The sequence below is a fragment of the Cervus elaphus genome, chromosome 10, assembly GCF_910594005.1.
Source record: "Cervus elaphus chromosome 10, mCerEla1.1, whole genome shotgun sequence".
Lineage (NCBI taxonomy): Eukaryota > Metazoa > Chordata > Mammalia > Artiodactyla > Cervidae > Cervus > Cervus elaphus.
In genome coordinates this window covers 50,891,319-50,917,902 of record NC_057824.1, presented here as the reverse complement: position 1 = coordinate 50,917,902, position 26,584 = coordinate 50,891,319, and the positions used below count along the sequence as shown (strand labels likewise).

At 51.5% G+C, this 26,584-nt stretch overlaps 1 protein-coding gene across 9 annotated transcripts in view; it reads left to right on the top strand.

Moving 5' to 3' along the window:
• LOC122701884 (transformation/transcription domain associated protein) overlaps nucleotides 1-26,584 on the top strand; it is an 88,616-nt gene that overhangs the window by 16,493 nt on the left and 45,539 nt on the right. For 6 of the 9 annotated variants that reach the window (XM_043915302.1, XM_043915304.1, XM_043915301.1 and 3 more), the window contains exons 13-32: nucleotides 920-998; nucleotides 1,594-1,828; nucleotides 2,469-2,835; nucleotides 2,921-3,018; nucleotides 3,430-3,624; nucleotides 4,483-4,674; nucleotides 6,621-6,786; nucleotides 8,497-8,753; nucleotides 10,584-10,784; nucleotides 13,088-13,239; nucleotides 13,680-13,879; nucleotides 15,059-15,276; nucleotides 15,377-15,574; nucleotides 16,382-16,642; nucleotides 17,127-17,288; nucleotides 18,864-18,960; nucleotides 20,240-20,361; nucleotides 20,682-20,852; nucleotides 22,231-22,299; nucleotides 26,397-26,516. In XM_043915302.1, the coding sequence (XP_043771237.1) occupies nucleotides 920-998; nucleotides 1,594-1,828; nucleotides 2,469-2,835; nucleotides 2,921-3,018; nucleotides 3,430-3,624; nucleotides 4,483-4,674; nucleotides 6,621-6,786; nucleotides 8,497-8,753; nucleotides 10,584-10,784; nucleotides 13,088-13,239; nucleotides 13,680-13,879; nucleotides 15,059-15,276; nucleotides 15,377-15,574; nucleotides 16,382-16,642; nucleotides 17,127-17,288; nucleotides 18,864-18,960; nucleotides 20,240-20,361; nucleotides 20,682-20,852; nucleotides 22,231-22,299; nucleotides 26,397-26,516 (3,560 nt within the window). The remainder of the gene's footprint in view (nucleotides 1-919; nucleotides 999-1,593; nucleotides 1,829-2,468; nucleotides 2,836-2,920; nucleotides 3,019-3,429; nucleotides 3,625-4,482; nucleotides 4,675-6,620; nucleotides 6,787-8,496; nucleotides 8,754-10,583; nucleotides 10,785-13,087; nucleotides 13,240-13,679; nucleotides 13,880-15,058; nucleotides 15,277-15,376; nucleotides 15,575-16,381; nucleotides 16,643-17,126; nucleotides 17,289-18,863; nucleotides 18,961-20,239; nucleotides 20,362-20,681; nucleotides 20,853-22,230; nucleotides 22,300-26,396; nucleotides 26,517-26,584) is intronic. The other 3 variants (XM_043915300.1, XM_043915298.1, XM_043915299.1) reach the window with 3 other exon arrangements.

Here is a 26,584-nt window from a genome sequence, read left to right as displayed (position 1 = left end):
CACTGCAAATACCCATTTGCTTTTTCTGACTCACAGCCAGCGAGTTTTAAAAGGTGAGAGGAAGACAGAGTTTTCTTTTTCCATGCTGTGAAAATGATGAACAGTTTTACACAGAATGTCTTAAAATCTGTTTGCTGAAGTGACTGAGTCGCGTCTGGAGTGACTGACTTTGGGTTTTCCGCCATCTGAGTAATAGCGACTTTGGAGGTGTGGTGGGGAGCCACGCAGTGGGAGGCTTGTCCGTGCTGAAGTGCTGACGGATAGAAACCTTTCTCATGTTTGTTTGGTCACCCCCGACCCAGCAGGCAGGGTGGCTCTTTATCAGGCACTCTTTTGGGGCCGTGAAGCTTGGTTTCAGTCTTGTTAACTCTACAGAGATCAACAGGTTTCCAAGACACTACTCTCTGAAGTTAGGTTAGATGTTTGACTGGTTGAATTCAGCTTTTAGAGGCTGCTGTTTTTTTTCTTCCAAACAAGATTTCAGATATTTATTTTGAAGCCCATTGTTAGTTTACATAAAGTATCCTTATTTCTCCACGATGACCAACTTTAAGATCTTTAAGAAGGACAACTTCAGGGCAGTGGATAAAGGGGCATTTAGGGACTACCGCCCCCTTAGGTGGTCGGTACCAGCTTTCAAGGACCCTGGACTGAACTGCCATGAAGCACTGGGGCAGGTTCCCCGCCAGGGACACGAGGCGCACGGCTTATCTCTGACACTGATGTGTGTGAGGCCCGTGGCTGGCGTGGCCCAGCGAAACCAGCATCTTGGACTGAAGCATCGTGTGTGCACTCCTTCCCGCTTTCCCAAGTCTGGGTGGCTGGTTGGCGCAGAGCTGCTCCTGTGGACGCACCGTTACGGGACTTGCTGGCCGCCTGACTTGTTTAGTGATGTAGGCCATGAATGTTTGTGTTCCAGAGTTCATTCCGTGCATGGACAAGCTGTTTGATGAATCCATTCTGATTGGCTCAGGATACACCGCTCGGGAGACTCTCAGGTATGATGGTAAAGCCAGCGCTGGGGCCAGGGATCCGGCACTGTGTCAGGAGCGCCTACGAACGTGGGCTGTGGGCTTTTCCTCTCCCATTGGATCGAGAATTGCAGGAAGTTTCAGAGATGCCTCGGTTTGCTATGTGCCTTGGCTGAATCAGAGTCGCTGTCTTGATTTACACTGTAGGTAGAGCTGTTTGACTAGTGTTGTGTTTTTGTTTTGTAAGTAGGAGATGTGACACATGACCTATAAGGTACTAATTGACAGGCTGTTTGTATTTGAGCAGCAGAGCCCCTTCGGGGCAGGGCCCAGCTGTAGGTGGTTCTGCTCAGGTTAACCAGGTGTCACGGTATGAACATGGAGGTGCGTTTATGTGCAAGAAGGCAACCATCTTTTTCAACTTAGAAAAGATTTGAGCAATAAGACAAGACTGGAGCCTTTCACTCCTACAGCCGGGAGGAGGAAACGGGGAACGCGGGACCGGGTGCAGTGTGCCCAGACCAGCCGTCCCGCCGCCGGTGTCCCTGGGGCGGTGGAGCTGGTGGCCCGCAGACGGGGCCAGGGCACGCCGAGACGCGCTAGCGGAGGTCTCTGCCCGCAGGCCCCTCGCCTACAGCACGCTGGCCGACCTCGTGCACCACGTCCGCCAGCACCTGCCCCTCAGCGACCTCTCCCTCGCCGTCCAGCTCTTCGCCAAGAACATCGACGACGAGTCCCTGCCCAGCAGCATCCAGACCATGTCCTGCAAGCTCCTGCTGAACCTGGTGGACTGCATCCGCTCCAAGAGCGAGCAGGAGAGCGGCAACGGGCGCGACGTGCTGATGCGGATGCTGGAGGTGCGGCTCCGCCGCGCCCCGCCCCGCGCGCCCCGCGCCGCCCAGCCCCACCCCGCGCATTCTCCCCCTCCCCGCGCTGTGTGTTCACCGAGCACTTGACCCGCAGTTCACGGCCGCCTGGTCGCCCAGCTGGGGCCTGGGTGTTTAGACTCCCTGGGTTCAAGTCCCCACTCCCTCATCAACTAGCCGAGGGTCCTGCGGCGAGATGCTGGACCCTCTCTGCTGGCCTGCTCGTCCCCTGCTCGGGACAGTCACGGGCCACCTCCTAGGACAGTCAGGGCTGAGGGAGGCAACCACGGGCGTGCTCAGCACTCTCCTGAAGGACAGTCTGGAGTGGTGTCTCCCGTGACGCTGTGTAGCCCAGCGCTCCCTTGTCCGTGAACATCTCTAGGGAGGTGTCCAGTGCCAGGTCAGGGGTGGGCAGTGTGGGTCATGGAGCGCACCCAGGGCACGTCCCAGCCCTGCTCATCAGCCTGGTCACCCCCTGCTTCTCCCTGGGGGAGGTTCCTCTAGTAACTCGGGAGGGGAAACAACCGACTCCAGCAGGTGGCTTCCGAGAGTCTGTTCTGTCCTCTGGACAGGCGCTTGGCCTGGTGAAGAGAGTGACTTGAGTCTGCCTTCCACCTTCCCTTCCTGACAGGTGTTTGTTCTCAAGTTCCACACCATCGCGCGGTACCAGCTCTCTGCCATTTTTAAGAAGTGCAAGCCTCAGTCTGAGCTCGGGGCGGTGGAGGCGGCCCTGCCCGGGGTGCCCGCAACCCCTGCAGCCCCGGGCCCAGCCCCTTCCCCAGCCCCCGTCCCCGCCCCCGCCCCGCCGCCGCCCCCACCGCCCACGCCCGCCACCCCGGTGACCCCAGCCCCCGTGCCGCCCTTTGAGAAGCAAGGCGAGAAGGACAAGGAGGACAAGCAGACGTTCCAGGTCACGGACTGTCGGAGTCTGGTCAAAACCCTGGTCTGCGGCGTCAAGACCATCACGTGGGGCATCACGTCGTGTAAAGCTCCTGGTGGTAATCCCGCTCCTGAGTCGCTTAGATGTGTTCGTCCTGGGTGGGGTGTTGCTCCCGGCGACTCACTGTGCGCTCTTTTTTCCAGAAGCTCAGTTCATCCCCAACAAGCAGCTGCAGCCCAAAGAGACCCAGATTTACATCAAGCTCGTCAAGTACGCGATGCAGGCTTTAGACATTTACCAGGTGAGGCCACGCCCTCAGGCCAGGCTCCTCTGAGGATTGAGGTGCTGGTGGCAGCAGGAGTCTCACCAGGGTGGTCTGCTACTGATGTTCCCGGGCTGAGTTTGTTCTGTAGCACAGGGTTGCGTCGACGGTGAGAATTCTCATGTCAGTGTATTTTGAGGGGCAGGTGGTATAAAGGGAATGCAGTAGAAATGAGATTTAATTTTACTGAATTTGTTACTGCTAACAAAGGTTTTGGGGTTTTTTTACAAATTTTACTTGAGAGTAGAGAATTTAGAAGATGGGAGCGGGTGGGCAGTAGACATTTGTCTTCTAATTCAGGTACTCTTTAGTGCGCAGCTGATCTGGTCATGAAATGGAATATGTTCAGACTTGGTTTTGATTCCCGTGTGGTTTTTTCCTCTGTGCAAGGTTCAGATAGCAGGAAATGGACAGACATACATCCGAGTAGCAAACTGCCAAACGGTGAGGATGAAGGAAGAGAAGGAAGTACTGGAGCACTTTGCTGGTGTCTTCACAATGATGAATCCGCTGACATTTAAAGAAATCTTTCAAACCACAGTCCCTTACATGGTGGAAAGAATCTCAAAAAATTATGCTCTTCAGGTATGACTGACGCTCCTTTCTTATGTTCTTTCAACATGTGTCGAATACTTGGTATCCCTTTTATTTCTGAGTAACGTGCCTAAAGATAGTGCTTGTAGAGCAAAATTTATAGAGACCTGTTCATTTCAGTCGCTCAGTCGTGTCCGACTCTTTGCAACCCCATGGACTGCAGCACACGAAGCTTCCCCGCGCATCACCAGCTCCCCGAACTTGCACAAACACATGTCCATCGAGTCAGGGATGCCATCCAACCAGCTCATCCTCTGTCGTCCCCTTCTCCTCCTGCCTTCAATCTTGTCCAGCATCAAGGTCTTTTCCAGTGAGTGAGTTCTTCACATCATGTGGCCAGAGTATTGGAACTTCAGCATCAGTCCTTCCAATGAATATTCAGGACTCATTTCCTTTAGGATGGACTGGTTTGATCTCGCAGTCCAAGGAACTCTCAAGAGTCTTCTCCAACACCACAGTTCAAAAGCATCAATTCTTTGGCGCTCAGCTTTCTTTATGGTCCATAAACAGAACTGTTAGGCCGTAGTAAAAAAACAAAAGTGTTTTCAAAAGCTCAAGGTATTTTGGACCAGTTCTTTTCATAGTAGAAATTAAGTATGTGCTAGACGTAGGCTCTTGGTACTTGACAGTGAGGGTGAAATGACAGATTTGAGTTCTTAAAGTGAACTGTTCCACGCAACGCTCAAATCAATTTTGGTGGGTTTTTTTTTTTTTCCTTTTGGTGGATAACTCATTTCTGGAGTGTCTGATACAGATTTGATTTTGTAATTTTGAAAAGTTGATTGCTTTTTCTTGCAGCTGCTTTGTGGACGGGGTGATTTTTGTCACGTGCATTTCTCGTTTTGACAGATTGTTGCCAATTCCTTCCTGGCAAACCCTACTACCTCTGCTTTGTTCGCTACGATCCTGGTGGAGTACCTCCTGGACCGCCTGCCAGAGATGGGCTCCAACGTCGAGCTCTCCAACCTGTATCTCAAGCTGTTCAAGTTGGTCTTCGGCTCCGTCTCCCTCTTTGCAGCTGAAAATGAGCAAATGCTGAAGGTAGAATCAGACCCAGGCCGTGCGTTATGTTTGGGGGGTTTTTTGGTCGTTGTTGTTTTTTAATACTTTTCATCTTGAGCAGAAACTGCAATGGCTCTTTATATTTCCAAACCCAATAATATTAAATTAATAAATGTTTACAACTAGTTGGAGCCAAGAGTGGGAAACACTGCAGGCGTTTCAAAGCAGAGCTGCTCCTGGTTGTTTGCTGACCCAAGATGAACACGTGAGAACTCTCACCAGCAGGGCTTGTCAGTAGTCTCGGCACCACTGATTTTTCATTTTCCAAGTCATTTCTTACATGAACCACACAAGTAGGGTAGGAGCACATCGTGTTCTTTTAAAAAAAAAAAAAAAATCGAATGACACAAAAGACTTGAAGAGGAAGGAACATCCGACCTCTCAGATCTGACGAGAAGTGGTCGGCTATTGAACAGTTCCCGTCATATCCCCTTCTTTCCCAGCACATCGTGTCGTCTTGTGTTCGGCACACAAACACCCCATTTCAGGACTGTTTGTTCGTTTTTCCTCTGAATCAAGGACTGCAGCCAATTTGTGTCCGTGTATTAAGGCCATCTGGAGGGGTGTGTTTCCTGACGCACTCTTCAGCACAACTCACCCTGTGCGCGTCATGGTATCTCGTCAGTTACTTGATGCCAGCAAATGGCAGAAGCCAGTGCGTGCTTACAGCAGCCACTGAAGGCAGCGCATGGAACAAAAAACCTTATCAAAATTCTCTTCTGCTGATGGCAGGATGTTTTAGTTTCTGCAGAAAGCTGAGTATTACCAGTTCTGTCTGAAGAGAGATGTTCTCCTGTAGGGGGAAGTTTGAGAATGTTAAGGAGATCCATTTTCTTCTGAAGTAAATGTGACATAAAGCACCAGTAATTTGTGCTTGTGTGAGACATTTTCCTCCACTTTTTCTGTTACGTAGTTACCAGTTATCAACAACCTTGATGTTACTTCTGAGTTGGTATAAAAAGACAAACTTTCAGAAAGATATAAAATATTTGTGTTTTTTGTCCACATAGTTCAATATCTTCAAATAATTCAGTTTTTGCCTGTATTAAGGGGACAACTGTATAAACCAGCAACCAACTCTTAGAAAAGAGAATAAAGCCTAACAGACAAGTCTAATGATGAGGTGTCTGAATATTGTTCAAGAGATGTTCAAAGAATAATTTGATGGAATGCTTTGTCTTGGGACTAATTAATAGAGATGATTTATCTGTAAAAGAAAGAATTCATGCCAGATACAGTTACAAATGACTATACTGATAGTTTGCAGTTAATAGTTCACTTTAAATGTGCCTGCAGAAAACCTCACATCAAACTTAACCTGTCGCATGTCAAACTAGGATTTGAAGTACCAGATAAAAAGCTAACCTATTTTAAGCTGTTCATTAAACTTTAAGCTAATAAAATGGTTTCTTAAATAAATACTCATGAACAGAGTTTTTGATCAAGTCTTCTAAAACATTAAGATCTCGAACGTCTTTTGAGGCTTTTCCCAACTTTACCTGTGCAGCATGTGATCGGTAGTGAAGTTTCTATGCCTTGGGGTTGCTGTTTGTGTTTCGATAGTTACTAGGAGACCAGCTTCTTTCATCTTGTTTGATTATTGAGTCTTAGGAAGGAGGGACTGTTCACAAGAGCTGCAGAGCCAGCAGGCCCTCCAGGTCCTGCTGCAAAGTGTCTGCAGCATCGCCTGCCTACGTGTTAGTGGTAAGATAGGAACCTAGGAAATGCTGCTTTCACAGCCAAACTGGGGGGAAAGCTACCTGTATTTTAAGAGAAATTAATTTCGATCAAATGAAAGTTGGAAAGATTCTGTTTTGTTTTTCTTTTTGGAATAAGTTCATCAAGATGACCTTCCATTCCTCCCTTTGTGCAGTGAACCCTCCTCCCTTCGGAGCCTGTTAACCTGCTTTTTCTCCATCCTGCAGCCTCACCTGCACAAGATTGTCAACAGCTCGATGGAGCTCGCCCAGACGGCCAAAGAGCCCTACAACTACTTCCTGCTGCTTCGGGCCTTGTTCCGCTCCATTGGGGGCGGGAGCCATGATCTCCTGTATCAGGAATTCCTGCCTCTCCTCCCCAACCTCCTGCAAGGTCAGAGCAGTGATCCGGTTGCCGTTGAGTCTTGTGTGCTTGCGTGAGTTTTGGCTGACCTTGTTTGCTGGGGTTCCTCCTCTGCACCTGGTCATGGTGAGGGGACGTGTGTGTGTCTGTCTCTGTGTCTCCAGCTTTAAAGGGGTGGGTACGGCTCCCTGCTCAGAATTGACTGGGAGTGGGAAGGTCTTCGTTAACCCCAGTTAGGACATTTTTGTAGCATTTGGGAAGCAATTTTAGAGAGTGGTTTAGTAAGATCAGGGGATCCCTAGATTGAAAGAGAACAAGAAGGCAAAAAACAAGTTATAAAGCTGATATAAGCCATATATATAATATATAAAAATATGTTTGTGTTTTTATTTACTTGCTAAAGTGCGTAGACAGGATTCTTTCATTCCTGTGGATTAGGAATGCTTTCAAGGCTTATAGCTAAAGGGGATCTTGAGTCCAGTGAATGTTCACAGGTATGAACTGAGTAGACACACTGTCCTAGGAATTTTTTTTCGGTTTTTTTTTTTTTTTTTTTTTTGTAATGGTGAGCTTTTGGCAAGGGATTGAATCTTCTTCTGTGTTTTCTTTATAAATTCTTTCAAGAGAAGCCATTTATGGCGTAATGTGCCCAGAAGGTACCTGGGAAACCCTTGAGCACCTTGAAGGTAGTGTTAGTCACTCAGTCCTGTCCGACTCTTTGTGACCCCACGGCCTGTAGCCCACAAGGCTCCTCTGTCCATGGGATTCTCCAGGCGAGCATACTGGAGTGGGTTGCCATGCCCTCCCCCGTGCTGAAGGTAACGTGGCCCTGAGTCCCCCCGGAAGTGCTTAAGGAGGCCCGTAGGCGGGCTGTGTTGTCTGTATTTGACCTGACTCCAGGCCCCCCCAGCCTGCACCCTCTGCTCCGGTCGGTCTCACGGCCCTGCCTGCAGTCTCCCCAGCCCGCCTTCTCTCCCTCCTGGGAGCGGGGCCTGGCCCCTCCCTTGTCTCCCTGCCCCTTTGGTTCTGAGTCTGGTGCCGCCGCTGTGTGCTGCCCGCCTCACGGGCCGTCTTGCTGCAGCCTCGGTGCCCGGGACGCACCCTGTCCAGGGGGCGCTGTCACCTGCTTTTCTCTTCCCAGCCGTCTCTCAGGTTCTGTGGGCAGGTCCACATCTGATGTTTTTCAGGAGAGGGCCTCAGTAAAGACTCCGTTACCTTCGTGAAGCCTCGTGAAGAGTGTATGGGGCCCTGAGTTTGTAAGAAGGAGGCTCCTCTCATTTACAAAATCCAGAAGTGTATTTTTTTGTTTATCTTAAAGCATAAACATCAGCTATGGTTTACTGGAAACCTGAAATGACATGCAAGCTTGTAAGCCTCAGACTTGAGATGAACACGTCACGTTGGAGTCTGTTTCTTTCCAGATTGGGCTTATTTACTGGAGAACATAACGTTAAATACCTTGTGTAGCATTAACTAGTCCTACACGTTAGTTCAGTCAATGTTAAGTAATATTCATCACAACCTAAACTGATTACATGCAGCCTGCTGTTGTCACACGATAGACGGAAGAGGCCTTGGGTGCAGTTACAGAATGGGTGCAGCAAATGTAACTCTGGGTGGAGTTGTGTCTTGAGGCGGATGTTTACAGAGAGTGGGCCGGTGGCTCTGTGTGTCGCCTGGGTGCCCTGGGCGGTACCGCCCCCCTCGTGCGGGGCTCAGCGTGCTGCCGTCCCCACGCAGGGCTCAACATGCTGCAGAGCGGCCTGCACAAGCAGCACATGAAGGACCTGTTCGTGGAGCTGTGTCTCACGGTGCCCGTGCGGCTGAGCTCGCTGCTGCCCTACCTGCCCATGCTCATGGACCCGCTGGTGTCGGCGCTCAACGGCTCCCAGACGCTGGTCAGCCAAGGCCTGCGGACGCTGGAGCTGTGCGTGGACAACCTGCAGCCCGACTTCCTGTATGACCACATCCAGCCGGTGCGCGCAGAGCTCATGCAGGTGAGCACGTCCCCGCCGGCAGAGGGCGCCCCGGGCCCCGCCTCCTTCCCGGGGCGCCGGGCCGATTGTTTCAGAGGGGTTCCAGAGGCGAGCTGGGCTGCCGATGGAGCCTTTGCCTGGCTGCGGGAGGCTTCTGGTGTACAAAGTGGTGTGGAGAAACACCATGAGTGTCGAGTGGATACTTGTTTTGCAGCATCGCTCCCCTTTTGGAGGGCTCCCGCAGCGTCGCGTTCTCTTGAGGTTGATGGCTTGGGAAGGCAGGTGTTACATGGCTACCGCTGTTTCCAGGGAGACGCGCGCTCTGTCTGAGGGTTCCTGAGTTACACAGTGCGGAGGTGCACGCTTGTAGAGAGAGAGAGCCATCTGGCCGCCCCCGGAGGGAACAGCAGAAAAGGAGGGTGGGTTTGAACCCATGTTATGTTTTGTGGTCATTAGCGCTCTGTGTGGGGTTGTCCCCGCGTGTTTTGCTGATGGTGATGGATTGTACTGCGGTTGGTGAGTGTTAGAGGTCAAGGCTGCCTGTTGCTTGCTCACCCACCCGTTTAGCGGAGAGTGTGTGGCCCCAAGTCAGGGTCCGATTGCCAGCTTCTGTGATGGGCATGTAGTCACTCCTGAGATGCAGGATCTCTGGACGGTGGACAGAGCAGTGACCTGCATGCGCTTGCCAGCGCCGCAGTTTAAGTCTCAGGCTCCATCCAGGCGGGAGAAGACAGTGGGAGGTTGGGTGGGAGCTGCCAAGGCCAGTCCTGTGGAGGCCTGGCCAGAGAGCAGGACTGTTGGTTCTGCAAGGTGAGCCTGGGTGAGCACCGTGTGGGAAGAGGAGGCAGGGCTGGGTTGGGGACCTCCTGCCCGTCTGTGAGCAGAACAGGCTGAGGGAGAGACCGCTTGGGGCCACGGCTGGCTTCTTCCCGCCTGCTGGACCGCTGGCAGAGGCCCGTCAGCCCGCCGAGTCCCTGTGCGGGGGTGGGAGACTGGACCCCCATTCCCAGGCCACCCCCTCCCTGGAGGCAAGCAGACGCCCCTCTCCTGCAGTGCTTGGGTTTTGGGTGGGCCGATAGGAACATAAGAGAAACTGGAATTTTGCTTAAAGAAGAGTTCCAAGATTTTATATTGATGATCGCTAGACACTTAATACCTGGCCTTGTTACAGAGGATGTGTCAGAAAATAGATTTAAAAAGTGAGCTGTGGCCGCTTTCAGGGTTTATGATGATGTCAGTGAAAAAAGTTGGGAAAATCACAGTTATTTGAAACAGTCGAGTGCCTCTCTCCTTTATACTAACTGTGAGCACGAGGCGCCCAGTAACTCGTTTCTCTTGTAATGCCGGTCCCGTTACAGTCCCAGTGTGCCCTCCTCAGCATCCTTTCTCACAGCAGATTTGAAACATAGAAGGAAATTTGTGTGTCATGTTTGAGTTATAAAACCTGATAGCAGTATAATCCTGAGGACACGCCGTCTAATCCAGGGTCGAGGACTTCACGGCAAGTGTGTTCCTGTCTGCTCCCCTGGCCCGTTGTGTGTGTCCATCCAAGCAGTGTGCTGTTTCGTTTCCTTGCTTTGAGCTCTATGCTGTTGACGACTTGCTACCTCTTGTATTCCAGGAACACGGAAGAACATTTATATGTGTATTTTCTGTCGAGGCATTCAGTTTCTTGGAAGGACACACAAAACACTAATACCGGTTCCCCCCGAGCCGAGAGCTGTGTGTCTGGGGGGCCGAGGGGAGGGGCGTCTTCGCCGTGTCGTCCCCCCAGAGCTTTTGCGTCGGGGCTGGGGGACTGTGGGGGCGCCCTGTCTGCTCAGAGACCGACAGACGCGCGCTGACTTGCAGGCTTTGTGGCGCACCTTACGTAACCCCGCGGACAGCATCTCGCACGTGGCCTACCGCGTCCTTGGGAAGTTCGGCGGCAGCAACAGGAAGATGCTCAAGGAGTCCCAGAAGCTGCTGTACGTCGTGACTGAAGTTCAGGGCCCCAGCGTCACAGTGGAGTTTTCTGACTGTAAAGCGTCCCTTCAGCTCCCGATGGAGAAGGTAACTGCGTGTGTCTCTGGGAGCGTCTTAAAAAAGAGACTGCAAGTTCCATTTTAAAACATTTAATTTCTGTTCAGAAACATGGAAATAGAGCCAGTTCCTTTGGGGCGGGAATTTCTTAACCCAAAGAGCAACAAAGTTTGCCAGGGCCCAGCTTGACTGGCGAGGGCTTCTGTGATGCCCAGAGGCCAGTGGGGGGCACTGCCCCCGAGGACCTGCACCCTGGGCAGGGCCGTCCTTCCTGACGGGCGGGGGGTGCCACCCAGCCAGCCTCACCCTTGCCCTTTGTCCGCTCTTATGCCCAGCGGGTGTCACGTCACGGGTGATGTAGAACCAGGCTGATGGCGTCCCTGTCTCACCCCTCGCTCCTGGGTACCCACTTTCCTCCCAGGCTCCCTCCAGGGGCAGCTCTGTCAAAACCAGCAGACGGCGCCCAGCGTGTTGCAGAGCACTCAGCCGCTTCTGCCTGACCCTTACTGAGATCTGATCCCCTCACCTCACTGACCCCTCTGGGCCTCGCACACTCAAGGTCGTATTTATCACGGTCCGTGTGGTCGCATTCGACTTTGCCTTTTTATTACAGGACTCGCCCTCACCGCCTGCGTTGCAGCTTTTGATACCACGTCATTTTGGACTACTTAGCTAGCCGTTAACATGGTGGGCATTTTGGGGAAGGTTTTACCGCACGCTTTGGCATGTGTCCGAGTGACAGCCGCCTCGGTGAGCCGCACACTGGCTGCACGCTGAGCTCCCTGCAGGCCTGGGCCTGGCCGTGCCCTGTGGCCGGGACCACTCAGCCCTGCCCGAGCCCGGCTCGCCCCGCCCCGTCCTGTGTATTAGAACTCCGCTCTCCGTGTGGGAAGTGGACGCACAGCAGCAGTGTCTGTGATTTTTTTGTTTGGTTTTGAGCCAGACTTCACCGTCCGTTTGTGAGGAAGGATGCCCACTGTGGGTAGCGTCTCTCTGGAGCTGTTTCTGGTGTCTTCTCTCCGTCCACCTGCCCCCAACCTTCTCAGGCACACGCATTGTCTCTCCACTCCCCCAGCCCTGCCCCGCAGACGTGTGCCCTTTTTAATCTCAGCTCCTATCTCAACCTTTATCAAAGTACTGGTCACTAGTTTCCTTGTAAGAAAATACAACTAAAATTCTGTCTTTACCTTGAAAATGACCATAGTGACCGTTCTGTGAACCCACCAGTTCCACATCTTAAGTAATTTCCTTAAGTTAGGACTCTGTTTTAGCCCTGTCAGTGCAGGGTTGGCATTAGAATGCAAACGATGATTTTCACTTGACCTCTGCACAGACTAAGCAGAGCTAAAAGATCCCTTTAGAAGTAGTTTTTCCCCCAGGCAGCTAAAGCAGGGAAGAAACCAGATAGTGAAGACACGCCTCCCTGGTCCTCAGGAATCCCATGCTGCTCCTGGGACCCTTCCCAGCGGGTGGCACCTGAGGGCCCTGGCAGCTGGCGGGGAAGGGCCAGGCTCAGCGCCTGGGCTTACAAGACAGCAGTTGCTTCTGGCATACCGTCCGTCCTTTGGTGGGGAGGGGACGGTGATCAGCTTGTAGGTTCTGTTGATAACACAGTTCCCCCTCCATGGTTTATGACTTGATGCTGAGTGGGTCAGAGGCCACAGGAGAAGAGCTGGGGGCGAGGTAGCCAGAGGCCGGCCTCACGCCCTGCCTGCGTCTGGAGGGTGGGCCTGTCCCCGTCAGCCCCTCCCTGGCTCCTCACTGCGTCTGGAGGAGACTTCAGTACAGGTTAGGCCTTTGATTTCTAGGTGTGTAAGTACCTTTAACATTGGCACCTGAGCCGTTAAAGACTTAAGAGTGTTTTTGTGCGTTATTCTTCCTTCCCTGCCTTCCTGGCCCACCTATAGGATAGGATAAGACGTGTATGAAGCTGTGTAGGTTTTCTGAAAAATTGAAGTAAACCCTTTCTGAAGAAATTAGTTAAACCTTAGGAAAGTCATCTCAGTTTTGAACTGAGATGACTCAGACTCTGGTTTAATCCAGCAAATCTACCACAAGAGTCCTTCTGAGCTCACTTAATTTCTGGAATTTCCCATCAGCCGTTTAAGCACAAAATCTGTAAACCCCGCTTCACATTTCAGTTTGAGCCACATCTGTTGCCTCCCCTGGAGGCTTCATTTGGTGAAACCTGCTCGCCTGTCTGCAGACCCACTGCTGTCTTCAAGAGTAGACCTGCTTCGAGCTGCTTCTGGGTGCTGCTCGTGCCTCCAGCAGAGGCTTTTCAGAATCACGATCGCAGCACAAACCCCAGTTTCTGTGCTTCTTTGCCACAGGCCATTGAAACGGCTCTAGACTGCCTGAAGAGCGCCAACACCGAGCCGTACTACCGGAGGCAGGCGTGGGAAGTGATCAAGTGCTTCCTGGTGGCGATGATGAGTCTGGAGGACAACAAGCACGCGCTCTACCAGCTCCTGGCCCACCCTAAGTATGCTCTGCCCGGGGACGGGTTGTGTGTCTTGTTTCAGAGCATCAGGGGTGGTGTGCCTTCCAGATCTCTCAATGTCGGAAGTGTGTTCTTTCAGGTCAGAAGGACACGCTGTCTGCTCAGCCATGCTTCTCTTTAGAGACAATGGAAAGAGCTTGGCTGCTTGAGAGGTGGTTTCTCTCAGCACGTTGAACGTGCTGCCGTTCTGTGGTTTGCCTGAGTCGTTGGCCTGTGCTCACGTTAGGGGAGAGCACGTGTGGTGTCTCTTGACCCATTGGCTGAAGCCATGCGTCGTGAAACTTGTCACGTTAGATTCCATGTGTTGCCGAAATTAAAGCAGAGAAGTCACTCAGGCCCGTGCAGTTGTACGTAAGTTCCTTGTGGTAGGATCGTCAGCTCTGGACTCGAGTGTGGTGACAGTGAATTTAATTGTTGCACAGCTTTACGGAAAAGACCATCCCCAACGTCATCATATCACATCGCTACAAAGCGCAGGACACCCCAGCCCGGAAGACGTTCGAGCAGGCCCTGACCGGGGCATTCATGTCTGCAGTCATTAAGGATCTGCGGCCCAGCGCCCTGCCCTTTGTGGCCAGCTTGATCCGCCACTACACAATGGTGGCGGTCGCCCAGCAGTGTGGTAAGTGACCCCAGATGAGCCGGGTTGAGGTCTTCAGGGACTTCGTGTTTCACAGGAGCTGAATTTGGCTGATTGGTTTTGGACTGTTTGCTGGTTGTCCACTCAATCCATTGACGCAGAGAGTTGGTGTTTCAGCAGTGGGTGCTGTATTCACTTGAAAATTGTCACCTGGTTTTACGTATAAAATACTAATACAGTGGCTTTAATGTTTTGGCCCTCTGTTTTTCATCTCGGGGGCTGAGTACTTTTGGACCCTCTGCATGTAGAGCGGTGACTGTGTGTGGTCGTGCCCCCTGTCCCCAGTGGTGTTTGCCAGGCCCAGTCCCATCACCGCTTGCTCCGGTCCCCCAGCTCCTCCGTCTGCTCCTGGACCCTCATCCGTGCCTTTCCCCTGCCTGGCCACTCCTCCCCTCCGCTCCAGGCGTTCCCAGCCTCTGGGTGCCGAAGGACCTATTCTGTTAGTTTCTAGTCCGTTGCAGACTAGCGGTTTGTAAAAGACAGTAATCCTGTCACTGCACCGCCAGCCACTGTTCCCGAACACTCAGTCTGTTCTGCAGCCGCTCCCAGCCCAGCGCCGGTCAGCGGGCGTGACCTCTCCAGTAGCACTTTGTGTCCTCAGACCTCTCACCCTGGGACGAGTAGCTTTCTCCCAACGCTGCAGAAGCCCCCGCCCCCACCCCACCTTTTAAACTCTTCCTGTCCGAGCAGTCGGCGCCGTACAGTTGAGCGCTGAGCTTGTTTCCCAGGGTCTGCAGACCCGCACGCCTCGGTCACTCCCACCGCACCGCGGGCCGGTGCCTGCCAGGTGGGGTTCATAGCTGGGTGCCCTTGCTTTTTCCTATTTGTGCGTCAGGAGCGTCCACAGCATAACCCGTAGTCATGCCCACGTTGTGCTTCTTGACCTGGGTAATGACTCTCTTCAAGGAAGATACCTGATTATGGTTCTCACTTTAAACAGCTCTGTCCTTGAGTTGTGATTGAGAAAATCTGAAAGTTAACACTGTGTAAGGGAGTCAGTTACATTATAACTACTTAGTTTGTAAATAGTTGTGGTTTAACAGAAGTTGGTCAAGTACCATGGCTGGCTTTTATTAAATTCCTAACCTCAAGGGAAACGGGTAGTTTGCAGTTGGAGGCGCTAAACCCAGCCCTCCCGCCTGCCGTCCGCTCTCCTCCCAGGCCCCTTCCTGCTCCCGTGCTACCAGGGGGGCAGCCAGCCCAGCACCGCCATGTTCCACAGCGAGGAGAACGGGTCCAAAGGGATGGACCCCCTGGTCCTCATTGACGCCATCGCCATCTGCATGGCGTACGAGGAGAAGGAGCTCTGCAAGATCGGGGAGGTGGCCCTCGCCGTGATCTTCGACGTGGCGAGCATCATCCTGGGCTCGAAGGAGCGGGTGAGGAGTACAGTCTGGGTGGGGCCGTCTGTGCCCGCGGGCAGCCGCTCTCCGAGTCCCGGGACCTGGGGGCACAGCGAGCGGTGTGCGTCTCTTCCAGGCGTGCCAGCTGCCCCTCTTCTCCTACATCGTGGAGCGCCTGTGCGCCTGCTGCTACGAGCAAGCCTGGTACGCGAAGCTGGGCGGCGTGGTGTCCATCAAGTTCCTCATGGAGCGCCTGCCCCTCACCTGGGTGCTGCAGAACCAGCAGACCTTCCTCAAAGCGCTGCTCTTCGTCATGATGGACCTGACAGGCGAGGTAGGCGGGGAGGGGTCGGCGGGGCCGGGGGATGGCCCCAGACCCGACCACATGGGTGCAGGACGGTCACTTGCCTGGGGAACAGTTAGTTTGAGACAGTTCTGCAAGCATGCTCTCCAGGAAGCTTAGATTTCACTGCTGTTGCTGTTCCGTCACTAAGTCGTGTCCGACTCTTTGTAACCCCCATGGACTGCAGCAGGCCAGGGCCCCCCGTCCTCTACTGTCTCATGGTGTTTGCTCAGATTCACATCCATTGAGTTGGTGTTGCTAGCTGACCATCTCGTCCTCTGATCTCGCTACAGCATCTTAAATGAAAGGACAGATCACGGCCCTCAGGTTCACTTTCTCTGAGACTCTAAATACTGGTCAGTCTTGATAAACAGTCGCTGGCCAAAGGACTTGACACAGTGGTCCGTGAAGGGAAAACCACTTCTCAGTTCTGCCACAGGTTAAACACTATGCATGCCGCAGAAGTTCCTTTAGGAGCCACATTCTTTATGAACCTTTGTGTGGATGTAGCACAAACAAGTAGAAGATGGCGGGCATCGCCTGTTTAAATTTGTTTGGTAAACATGAGGATCAAGTCTACATACGTATTTTCTTCCTGAATGACAAACAGCTGATCTCTAAGCAGCAGGGTTAGCTACCGGAGTACCTTGAGGACGACACGAGGCAGTCTTGACGCCTTAGCTGGTGTGTGAGGGGCATGGGCCCGCAGTGGCCGCGTTTGGGGCAGGCGGGCGGGCTGATGTGGGTGCTGGATGCAGCAGCGCCCGTCTTTGGTACTAAGGAGTCCCTGGCCTGCAGGTTTCCAACGGGGCGGTCGCCATGGCCAAGACCACCCTGGAGCAGCTTCTGATGAGGTGTGCGACACCCCTCAAGGATGAAGAGAGGGCGGAGGAGATCGTGGCGGCCCAGGAGAAGTCCTTCCACCACGTGACCCACGACCTGGTGCGGGAGGTCACGTCCCCGAACTCCACCGTGCGGAAGCAGGCCATGCACTCTCTGCAGGTGCTGGCCCAGGTCACCGGGAAGAGTGTGACCGTGATCATGGAGCCGCACAAGGAGGTGAGGCGCCGTCCCAGGCGCAGCATCTGCAGGCTTTTTCCTCCGTCAGCTGTGGGTGTTCATGACACGGAACTTGTCGTTTTGTATCTAGTGAGCTAAGTGCTGTTACACGTGCTCATTCTGATCTCAGGTTTGCAGATGGCAACGTCCTTATATTAACGCCTGTGTTGGTGACTGTCAGGGGCAGAGGCTGGTTTTCTGGGCCTGATGAGCATGGCCTGGTCTCATCCTTGTTTTGGTTTTTGCTGTTGTAAGAGCAGTTGCTCTGGACCCCGAGGAGTGGAATGTGTCTGACTGCGTCTCTCTCCATGACCCAGCGTCAGCGTTTGAAGTAGCTCCTCCCTTTCCTAACTGAGGGATGTCTAGGATTACCTGATCTTAGTTACGGTTTTTAGGTTGCTAACTGGCTTAGGGTCTTGCAGTGAGAGGTGTTTGCTTTTTGAGGGGCGGCCGGTCAGCGGTGCCTCCTCCATGCCTCCCCCAGGTCCTCCAGGACATGGTCCCCCCTAAGAAGCACCTGCTGCGACACCAGCCCGCCAACGCCCAGATCGGCCTGATGGAGGGGAACACGTTCTGCACCACGCTGCAGCCCCGGCTCTTCACGATGGACCTCAACGTGGTGGAGCACAAAGTGTTCTACACAGAGGTAGGGGCCCGGCCTGGGTGGGGTCGCCCACGTGTGTCTGGCAGCCTGTCTGTGACGAAGACGGGTCAGGCAGCGTCCAGCGGAGGCGGGGGCAGTGGCCGCAGGGAGCCGGCCGTCGCCTGGCTCAGCCCCCTGCGCAGGTGTGTTACATCTGAGATGGGGGAGGCAGGCATGTGTCTGAGATGCCCAGGGAGGTGGGGGCTGCTGAGTCCTTGGAGCGCTGTTTGCCTTTGCAGGGAGCTTGCTCTTTAGGACCTTGAAGTGCGTTTTAGAGCCAAGACTCTGCCATCCTCCTCTGTCGCACATGTCAGCAGGCCCCCAGTTTATTGAGTTTATGAGACTTGAGTGTGCCACGCCCTGCTGAGAGCTGCCTTCACGTGAGCGCCCGTACCTGGCTCCGGCAGTACCACGTGAGGTACAGACCCTGAGCACTCTCCTTCCGAAGGTGCCAGACCCGGGCCTTAGGGTTTGTTAGGCACCCGGAGCCCAGAGCAGGTGAGCTGGAGAGCTCAGGCTGGAGCCGCCGCAGCGCGTTAGACCTGGCCCCTCACCACGGCGCCGCCCTGCTGGGCTCTCGCTTTGTCTGCTGGACTTGACTTGCCCCTTGACCCCAAGATAACAGGCAGTGATGGATGGTACCTTCCACGTATTTGTCACTGTCAGTATTACAGTGTGGGCTGGTACTAGACAGTGCTGAATAGGAGCTCAACTACAGATGCAGTCAAATCATAGATATTAACTTAGACTCAATAATGGGCTGTTGATTAGCCTAATTTGAAATGGTTACAAGATGTGACTTATTCTGGAGGCATTGTCAGACTAAACTGAGCCAGAAGTCATAAGGAAGCAAGTTCCTTCCTTGTCCACACCAAGTCTGAATTTCCAGCTATGAAAAAACTTGCCTCTTGATTCTTTAAGTCCCTTGTTTTTACTTGGACATGAGGTCATTGATCGTGTGTTCTAGCTTTGATTTTTTTTTTTTTAATACCTTGGTTATAGCCCTTATGTAAGTTGTCCAGGATGTCAGTAGAAGGGGAAAGTAGTAATAGAACACCATATGTAGTATTTTAGGCAGTAGATATATAAATGTGTACTAGTTTGGCGAAATGTCTGGAAGACTAGCTGCTGGAGTATCTGCGTTATATAGTATTTCCAATAAAGTACTTCCTTCTTATGCTTCTGTGTGCTTGAAAAGAGAGAAAAAATATTACTGCTCAAACACTTGAATTACAGCGTGTTTATTTCTTGGGCCTTGGCCCAAGGCACTGGGAAACGTCTGTGAGCAAGGCATTGTCCCCCAAAAATGGAATTTGCATTTAGATAGAGTGATCCTCTGCGTAAAGAAAAAACAGGATGGTATCAGAGCCCGTGAGAGACTGCCAAAGAATTTATTTCACAGAGGTTGACTGAGTTTTGCTTTAGAATAAGGAAGTCCAGTGACATTTTGATACTGAAGTGCTTCGGGATTTGGGTTAGTTGGTTAATCGTGTTGTGTGTGGCTGATGGTCGCGTCCTGTTACTTGCAAGGTCTTCTCGGTGAGAGCAGGCCGTGTTAGGTCATTCTGTCTCTTGCAGCTCTTGAACTTGTGCGAGGCTGAAGATTCGGCTTTAACAAAGCTGCCCTGTTACAAAAGCCTGCCATCGCTTGTGCCTCTACGGATCGCAGCCCTAAGTAAGTTCACGTAAATCTGAAACAAGTTAGTGGGCATGGAAGTGGGGGGGACGACGGCCTTTTTTGTTGTCTGACTTTTCTGACTCTCTGTGGTTTCTAAGGGTAAATTTAAAAAAGTTGTTGGTGTGTTTATTAGGCTGCATAGTGAGATGTCATTGGACTGTATAGATTGCTAGGATTTAAGTAATTATTTTACTCTCTAATAAACTGGACTTTACTGTGTTGTAAACTCTTTGTAGCTCTTGAGGGAACTGAACATTTCTCTAAGGTGTGTCTCTTAATTTCCTGGTTTAAGAGTGTCATCACACCACTCACATCTTGCCATTTTCATCTGAATCAAAGTATTTAGATCTTTTTAGACTTTTTAATGATTTAGGAGCATTTGAGACTCCTGCTGTCTCCAGGCTTTCATTAAGGATGTCAGTCATCATTGTTTAGCACAGGAATTGTACATAATTTAGGAAAATACACTACTTGCCTTCATACTTAGAACCAGTCATTTCCTCCTCTTTGGTAAATCCCAGTGGTTAACTTTGTCTCTTGTTGACTTTGATACACTTAAGACTTAATGAAATATTGCCAGAATCCTCCTTGAATTAGAGGTAGAGGAGCTGAGAGGCAGAGCTCAAGACACGGCAGGCCAGGGTGAGGGGGGACGCAGGGGGTCTTCTCACCCCTCCTGTTGGGGCTCCTCTCTTTGGGGCATCCCTCACGCATTTCACGTGAGCTGGAACATTACTGCTTAACTAACCTGTAATATACAGGCTCCAGTATGTCCTTGTCCTGAGAATATTTGTGTTTCAAAGCCTTTGATCCCCCCCTCCCCGCATGCTGGGGCACGGATGATGGAGAGACACTGAGCTGTGTGTCCGTTTCTTCATCACAGAGCCTGAGGCTCAGCCCTCAGTGTTAACACAGCGTGCGTGCGCCCATGGGTCTGCCGTGCCCTCACCTGTGAGACATCTCGGGGGCGGGGTGTCGTTGGGGACCCCCCTCACCCTTGTTTTCATATTGTTTTCCTTTTCACGCCTCCATTTATCTGGACAATAAGATTGACCGTGGGCTTTCTGGCAGGCTGTTACCTTCTTAGATCATAGTTATAGGTAATAGTGACCCTGTGTAGAAGCCCATGCATTCTTTTGTCTTTCATGAAGCCGGGTTATTAGGAAAGAAGTCTAATGACCTATGTGTTTGTTGGTTGGTAAAGCCTTCAGACCAGGACGTTGCTGTACGTTTTTCAGGTAAATAATGAAAATAATGTTGATTTCTCTCTCTAAAGATGCGCTTGCAGCCTGCAATTATCTTCCTCAGTCCAGAGAGAAGATCATTGCTGCGCTCTTCAAAGCCCTGAATTCAACCAACAGCGAGCTCCAGGAGGCCGGAGAAGCCTGCATGAGAAAGGTGAGTGGGGCTGGGCAGGTGGGAGTTCCACACTGAGCTCATCCTGCTGACCTTGTCTGTATCTCGGGAGCCTGCCTGTGTGGTTCATCCCACCCCGGAGTGTCATAGCGTTTCTATTTCATAGCCATCCTGAACCCTTGAAAAATTAAACAGGAATGCCCAGTCCTCCTCATTTCATCATAAACTTCTAGGATATATGTGGTTAATGCTGCATTTTCCCGAGCAAAGCAGAAACTTGCTGCTAGACTTGACTGTGAGTTCCGGGTAGTGTGAGGTGTACTCTGGTACCTTTTTCCCCTGTAACCTTTCTCTGTTAATAGTTTTTAGAAGGCGCCACCATAGAGGTAGACCAGATCCACACTCACATGCGCCCGCTGCTGATGATGCTGGGGGACTATCGGAGCCTGACGCTCAACGTCGTCAATCGTCTGACCTCGGTGACCAGGCTCTTCCCAAACTCCTTCAATGATAAATTTTGTGATCAGATGATGGTAAGCCAGACGTGTATGATGAACCTGAAAGATCAAACTTTTTTAAAAAGTGAATTACACTCACATGACTTACAGCTCAGAAGGTGTGGAGGGTGTCCTGTGAGCAGCCTCCCTCCCATCCCCACCCTCCAGCCTCCCAGCTTCTCTCCGGGAGACAGCCAGTGGGAACAGTCTCCTGTGTGTCCTTCTAGAGGTGGTTCCCGTTTGTCATGGGACATACGTCTCTTTGATTACTTCCCACAGAGGGAAGTGGGATCCATCCATTCTTCTTTCTTTTTACATTTACTGCCCCGTCATTCAGACGGGTATGCGAAGCACCTCTTCATCCTTGTCTTATGGCCACACAGTGTTTCATGGCGGGGACGTGCCAGACTGTACCGCATCTTTCCCTGCTGGTGGCCATCTTGATTGTTCCCAATCTTTGACCTTTGTCAACAGTGATGTAGTGAAGAACTTGTAAGGGCTTTAGAAATCCTTTTGAGTTTTTACAGTTAGCAAGGAAATACAAAAAAAAGATCTGTTTAAACAGTGTTTAAACCTGAGGAGTAAACAGATGGAGAGTTTCAGCTATTAACTGTGTTTTGCATTCTGTAAATAAACACTTATAAATAATTTAACTTTACGATTTTGCAGTATGTTACTGCAAACACGCATGTTTTTTATGCAGCTTTTAAGCCTCACATGCTGGTTTATTCCTGTCTGTAGATACCAAAGAAATGAACCATGGCCCAAATACCTACCTGGGAATTGATTGGTCCTAAAATTTTTAAGTGATGCCCTAATAGTAGAGTGTAATGTAAGTGAATTCTCCAAATTGCAAGGCCCCTTCCCTTTAAGCTTCCATGTATGATACAGATATGTACCTACCGGTCTATACGCATACGACCTGGAACGCTCTTCCCTCTGCTTCCCTGTTCTGGCCTGGCCGCCTCTGCGGGGCCCTCCCGTCGCTGGTTCCAGCTCCTGTCACGCGGCAGGTGCCTGAGTTTTACCCCGTTTCCCCTGCTGTGAACCGGAGCTCCACAGGGTAGGGTTGCTGTCTGTTTGGTCACGTCTCTGCCCCGACGCCTCGCCTGGCTGCGGGCTCTGGGCAGGCTCGGGGGACCGCCGCGGCACCGAGTAACTCTTGTTGGAGTGACCGGTTGCAGGACGTTTCCTGCTGTGTCAGGGTGAATTCAGCCTTCCTGTTTATAGAACATAAGCAAACGTCAGTTACTCTCATCACTCATTTGGCCGCGCTATTTCAGTAATTAGAAACACTGCTGTTCTCACGTTGAGTAAGTTGGGAATTGATCACCTATGGGTTTTCACCTATTTTGGAACTGAGATGCTCCCGTTGTCAAGAAAAAATGTCTAAGGATGTGTTTTTTTCCAACAGCAACATCTGCGAAAGTGGATGGAAGTGGTGGTCCTCACCCACAAAGGGGGCCAGAGGAGCGACGGAAATGTGAGTGACTCGTTTGTTTCCGGGGGCAGCCCCGCCACCGGGCACTGCCGTTAGTGATGCGAACGTCGGAGCCATGCTCTTAATTAAATCCCGGTCAGAGGTTTAGTTGTGTGTGACTCTAGTCCATGTAACCTGTTACACATATTTTGTTAGCATTACATTTTGGCTTTTATTTCTCTTAATCATTGAACATTCCTTTTTGTGTTTCTTTAAAAAAATTTCCCTTTTGTTCACGTTAACACGATGTTTTTGTTGATGAGAATCCTGGGAGGCTGGGCATGTTAGTATTTCACCTTTACTAGCTTTTCTTTAAAGTGAATAAAGTGTGCTTTCTGGACGGTTCTTGGCAGCTGTCGTTTGCACGGGGGTGCAGTGCTCAGCTGCTGTTTCCACTGCTTTCCGCCCTCATTGCCTCACAAGCTGAGCAGAGGTCTTAGGCCTTCATAAAGCACCGAGGAGAACGTGATAAAGCGTCACGTGAACCCTGGCACAGGTGTTCTCTAGGTCTGAATCCCCCACCCCAGTTGTTTGCCCAAAGGCCAGATGGCCCGTACTTAAAAACATGTCTTCTTTTTTACAGTTTGGAGGGAAAACCACTCTAGTTAAATCATTTAAAGGATCCGACGTGGGTCGCTAAAACTTACTTTGTCTGTTACAAATGAATGCTTCTTGCTGTTTTGACTATAATCTTACTCGCAGATGTTAATACTCTTTTAAAATATCTTTTAAGTTGATGTCTGTCCTCTCAGTGGGCTGTGTCTTCCACAAGCTCCTGTTCCGCCCCGTGGAACTGCAGCAGTACCCCGATGAGGGGCTCCCCGAGCTCTGCAGAGGCCTCATTAACGTGGCGTTCCGTGCTCCTGTGCCAATTCGTTGGATGCTGTGTTTCATCCCAGCTTGCATTTTATTTATTTTGGCTTTATTATGCTTTGTGTTAACCATTCTATGTCAAGGTGTTCTTTTTATGTGAGTCTTGTTTCCTGCTGCTTCTAAACAGCCAACAAGCAAAACTGAACCAGGATTTTAAACTTTCTTTAGGCGTGTTAAACCATCCATGACCTCTTTGAAGGTTTGTTATTTATATGTATCGGGGAAGAAAATCAGGAAATCCTCATGGGGGACAAGCGGAGTGTATTTGAAAAACCGAAGCGCTTGGGAGCAGGCGCTAGTGCCTCTCTACTTCTCTTCCCCAGCTGTCATCTGTTAGGCGTTTTTGCTCTAAATTTTATACTTGTGTTTACTGTTAACTGTTAATTCTCTGAAACATTAGGCAATTTTAGAATAAACGTTAAAGCCCTAGCAGGTAGATGAACAACTTCCATTAGATCAGAAAGATCCCACAGACTTTCAGTGAAGCTTACATGGTGTGGGGGTCAGTTGCACAAGGAGTGGGGCATGGGCACTGGGAGTTCGCTCAGCAGTGAGCGTGTTCCCGAGAGCGTCTCGCTGCTGAGGGACTCAGGCTGTGCACTCGGGGGCCGCGGTGTCTGCGGTCCCAGGCAGAGTGGCTGTGGTTTCTGGCGTCAGCCCAGAGCCGAGCTTCCTGTCTGCTCTTGACCCTGAGGGCTTTCAGTGGATGCGCCACAGACTGAGGAGCAGTTTATTTGGTTGGATTCCCAAGTAACATTGCCCAGTTGAGAAACTGTAACTGATGATGTGCTAGAAGTTGAATAAAAATAATCACTCCCCATGACACCTTTACCCCTGATGATCCGAGCTTTGCATTATCTTTAGGAAGGTTTACCACATTAGGAAGGTTTACCTGTTTGGCGTTGAACTTACAGGGGAGAGCTCGTGACCACCTGTTACACACACGTGCACATGCACACAGCTTCACTTTACAGGATAACCCAGATGTCCATCCAGTGGGTGGTGTCGTGGCCTGTGGGTTCTTCTGAGCGTGCAGGCCTGAGACATGCCTAATTGATGGGGATTAAGCTCCCTGGTTCTTTTCCAGCTTCAGCTTAAAATGTCTTAGCCCTCACAGAAAATCTTGAATTACTGATTCTAAACAGAACAATTTTTTTAAATGTATTTGCTTACAGCAAAGTCTTACAGTTTCTTCCCCGGACAAGAATTCCAAAGCCCTTTGTTTGTTAAATTTAGGGAAGAGTACACTCCCCATGACGCCATCAGAAGAGACGTTTTGACATCTGAAGGGTGGAAGGTGTCTGTTTTGCTGTTGTGCATCTGTTAACTATTGTGTGCTTTCTTGACAATTGTGTCTTCACTGTCTTGTTTCCCCCAATAACCCTGACTGTGTTTTTGAGTGTGCGGGAAGTTCTGTGTAAATAACATAAATAGAAAAAAGATGATTTTCCTCCCCATCCTCAGGAGAGCATTTCAGAGTGCGGGAGATGCTCCTTGTCTCCATTCTGTCAGTTTGAGGTGAGAACAACCTATTAACAGTCAGTTTATGACTTGCACTGTGAAGAACAGTGTATTATTTTCCTTTCTTTTTTGTTCTGTTTACCTTTGCGTTGCCTTTTTTCATGCTGTAATTTTTGTTTTGGTTCAGCCTGCCGTGGAAGGGGTAGAGGTGAGAACCAGTGGAGGTGCAGGAGGGGTTGTCCTCGTCCTTGGTTTTGCCGTGACTTGTGGTTCTGTGGTGGACGGAGTGTGTTGTGCCTGAGTGCAGTGAGCGTACTTGTCTGTCTGTGGCGGACCTGTATCAGTACCACCGTTGCCGTGAACTGTCCGGGGGCCACGCATGTTTCCCGTGAGGACCTTTTTAAGCCAGTTTCTAAGTTCTTCTGTTTCCCATACGCTAGAATCGCCACATCTCAATTTTTCTGATTCCCTCGGGTTTTTGCTCTCATGCCGTTTGTATGATCTCACACATCTAACAACCTCTTGAGACACTGCAAAGAATGCAGGAGGCCTGTTAGAAATTGGGAGGCTTAGTTCCTTCTTGCCCACGACTGGCTGAGCAGCTGCCTCACACGGCCCTGCCCACACCCAATCCCCCGTGTGTGTCTCCCGCGCACAGCGCCCTCTGGTGGCTGGGGAAGGCGGCGCAGCCCCGCGCCGCCTCTTCTGTAAAACGGGGGTGGTAACGCCTGTCATTCCTGCCGCCCCTCTCGGCGGCGACGCCAGGGCCAGCAGTGGTTCCGTGACAGGGCTTTGAAAACCAACGCCTTGGAGAGGAAAGTGCCATTTTTAGAAGGTTATTCGAACTTGAGGATCGAACTAACTTATCCTGCCCCCAAACTCAGAAACACTGGAGACCGGCACCCCAGGGGAGGCCGGGGGTGAGGTGAGCTGATGCTTCTCTGACCCCTCACGTTTGGCCTCTTGGCTTAAAGAGGCGTTCTGAGCGCTCTCCTCTGCCGCCGGGACCCGGTGTCCCTGACCGGCGCTGACCATCCCCGTTTTACCGCAGTGGGGTCTGGGTACCCGGCCCCCCACCCACGAGGGACATCAGGGCGTCTTCCGCCCCCGTGGCCCGAATGGCGGACCCAAAACCGTGGGAACTGACGCCGAGAATGCAGAGTCGGGGTGACGGGGACTGGTCACCGAGCAGTCCACTTTTCACGTGGTTCCGGGGAGCAGTTTGTCAGCTTTGTTTCCAGGCCTGCTTGACAAATTCTTAGTCCCACAGTCAGTCACTTATTTCCGCTGATAGTTAATTTCCGGGGTAAAGACTTCCCGTATGTTTTGAGGACTTTGTGGCTGAGCTTTAGGGGCAGCAGAAGTCTGTGCCCTCAGAACTTGCTGCACTGGGGAGACCCCATGAGGTCACGGCCACGTCGGGGACCCCTAACGCTCAGGTCACGGGCATGACCCCCCCCCCGGGGGGGGGGCTCACCTCGGCGGCCCGAGAGGTCACTCCCGACCCTGGTCAGTGTGCGGGCACGCGGACGTGGCAGTGTCACCAGCTGTGACCCCGCCCTCCGCTGAGAGCCCAGGGCAGGTCGTTTCCTCCGGCCACAGCTGGAAGCTGAGGTTGGCGAGTTGTGGCTTTTTCCATGTTAACTCTGCTTCTGCTGACGAGCCTTGCGAACGTAGTAGAGCCTAGCAGGGTCTGTGGTGACGTTGATGCCTCTGGCTGGCGCGATGAATTGGCCTGTTTTCTAACTTCTGGCTTTCTCCATTAGGAGATGAAAATCTGCTCTGCCATCATAAACCTTTTTCATCTGATCCCAGCTGCGCCCCAGACTCTGGTCAAGCCTTTGCTAGAGGTCGTGATGAAGACCGAACGGGCCATGTTGATCGAGGTAAAGACCAAGCTCGGGCTCGTCTCGTTCTTCCTCCGTCTTCGACAGGCAGTGTTTTCAGGGTCATG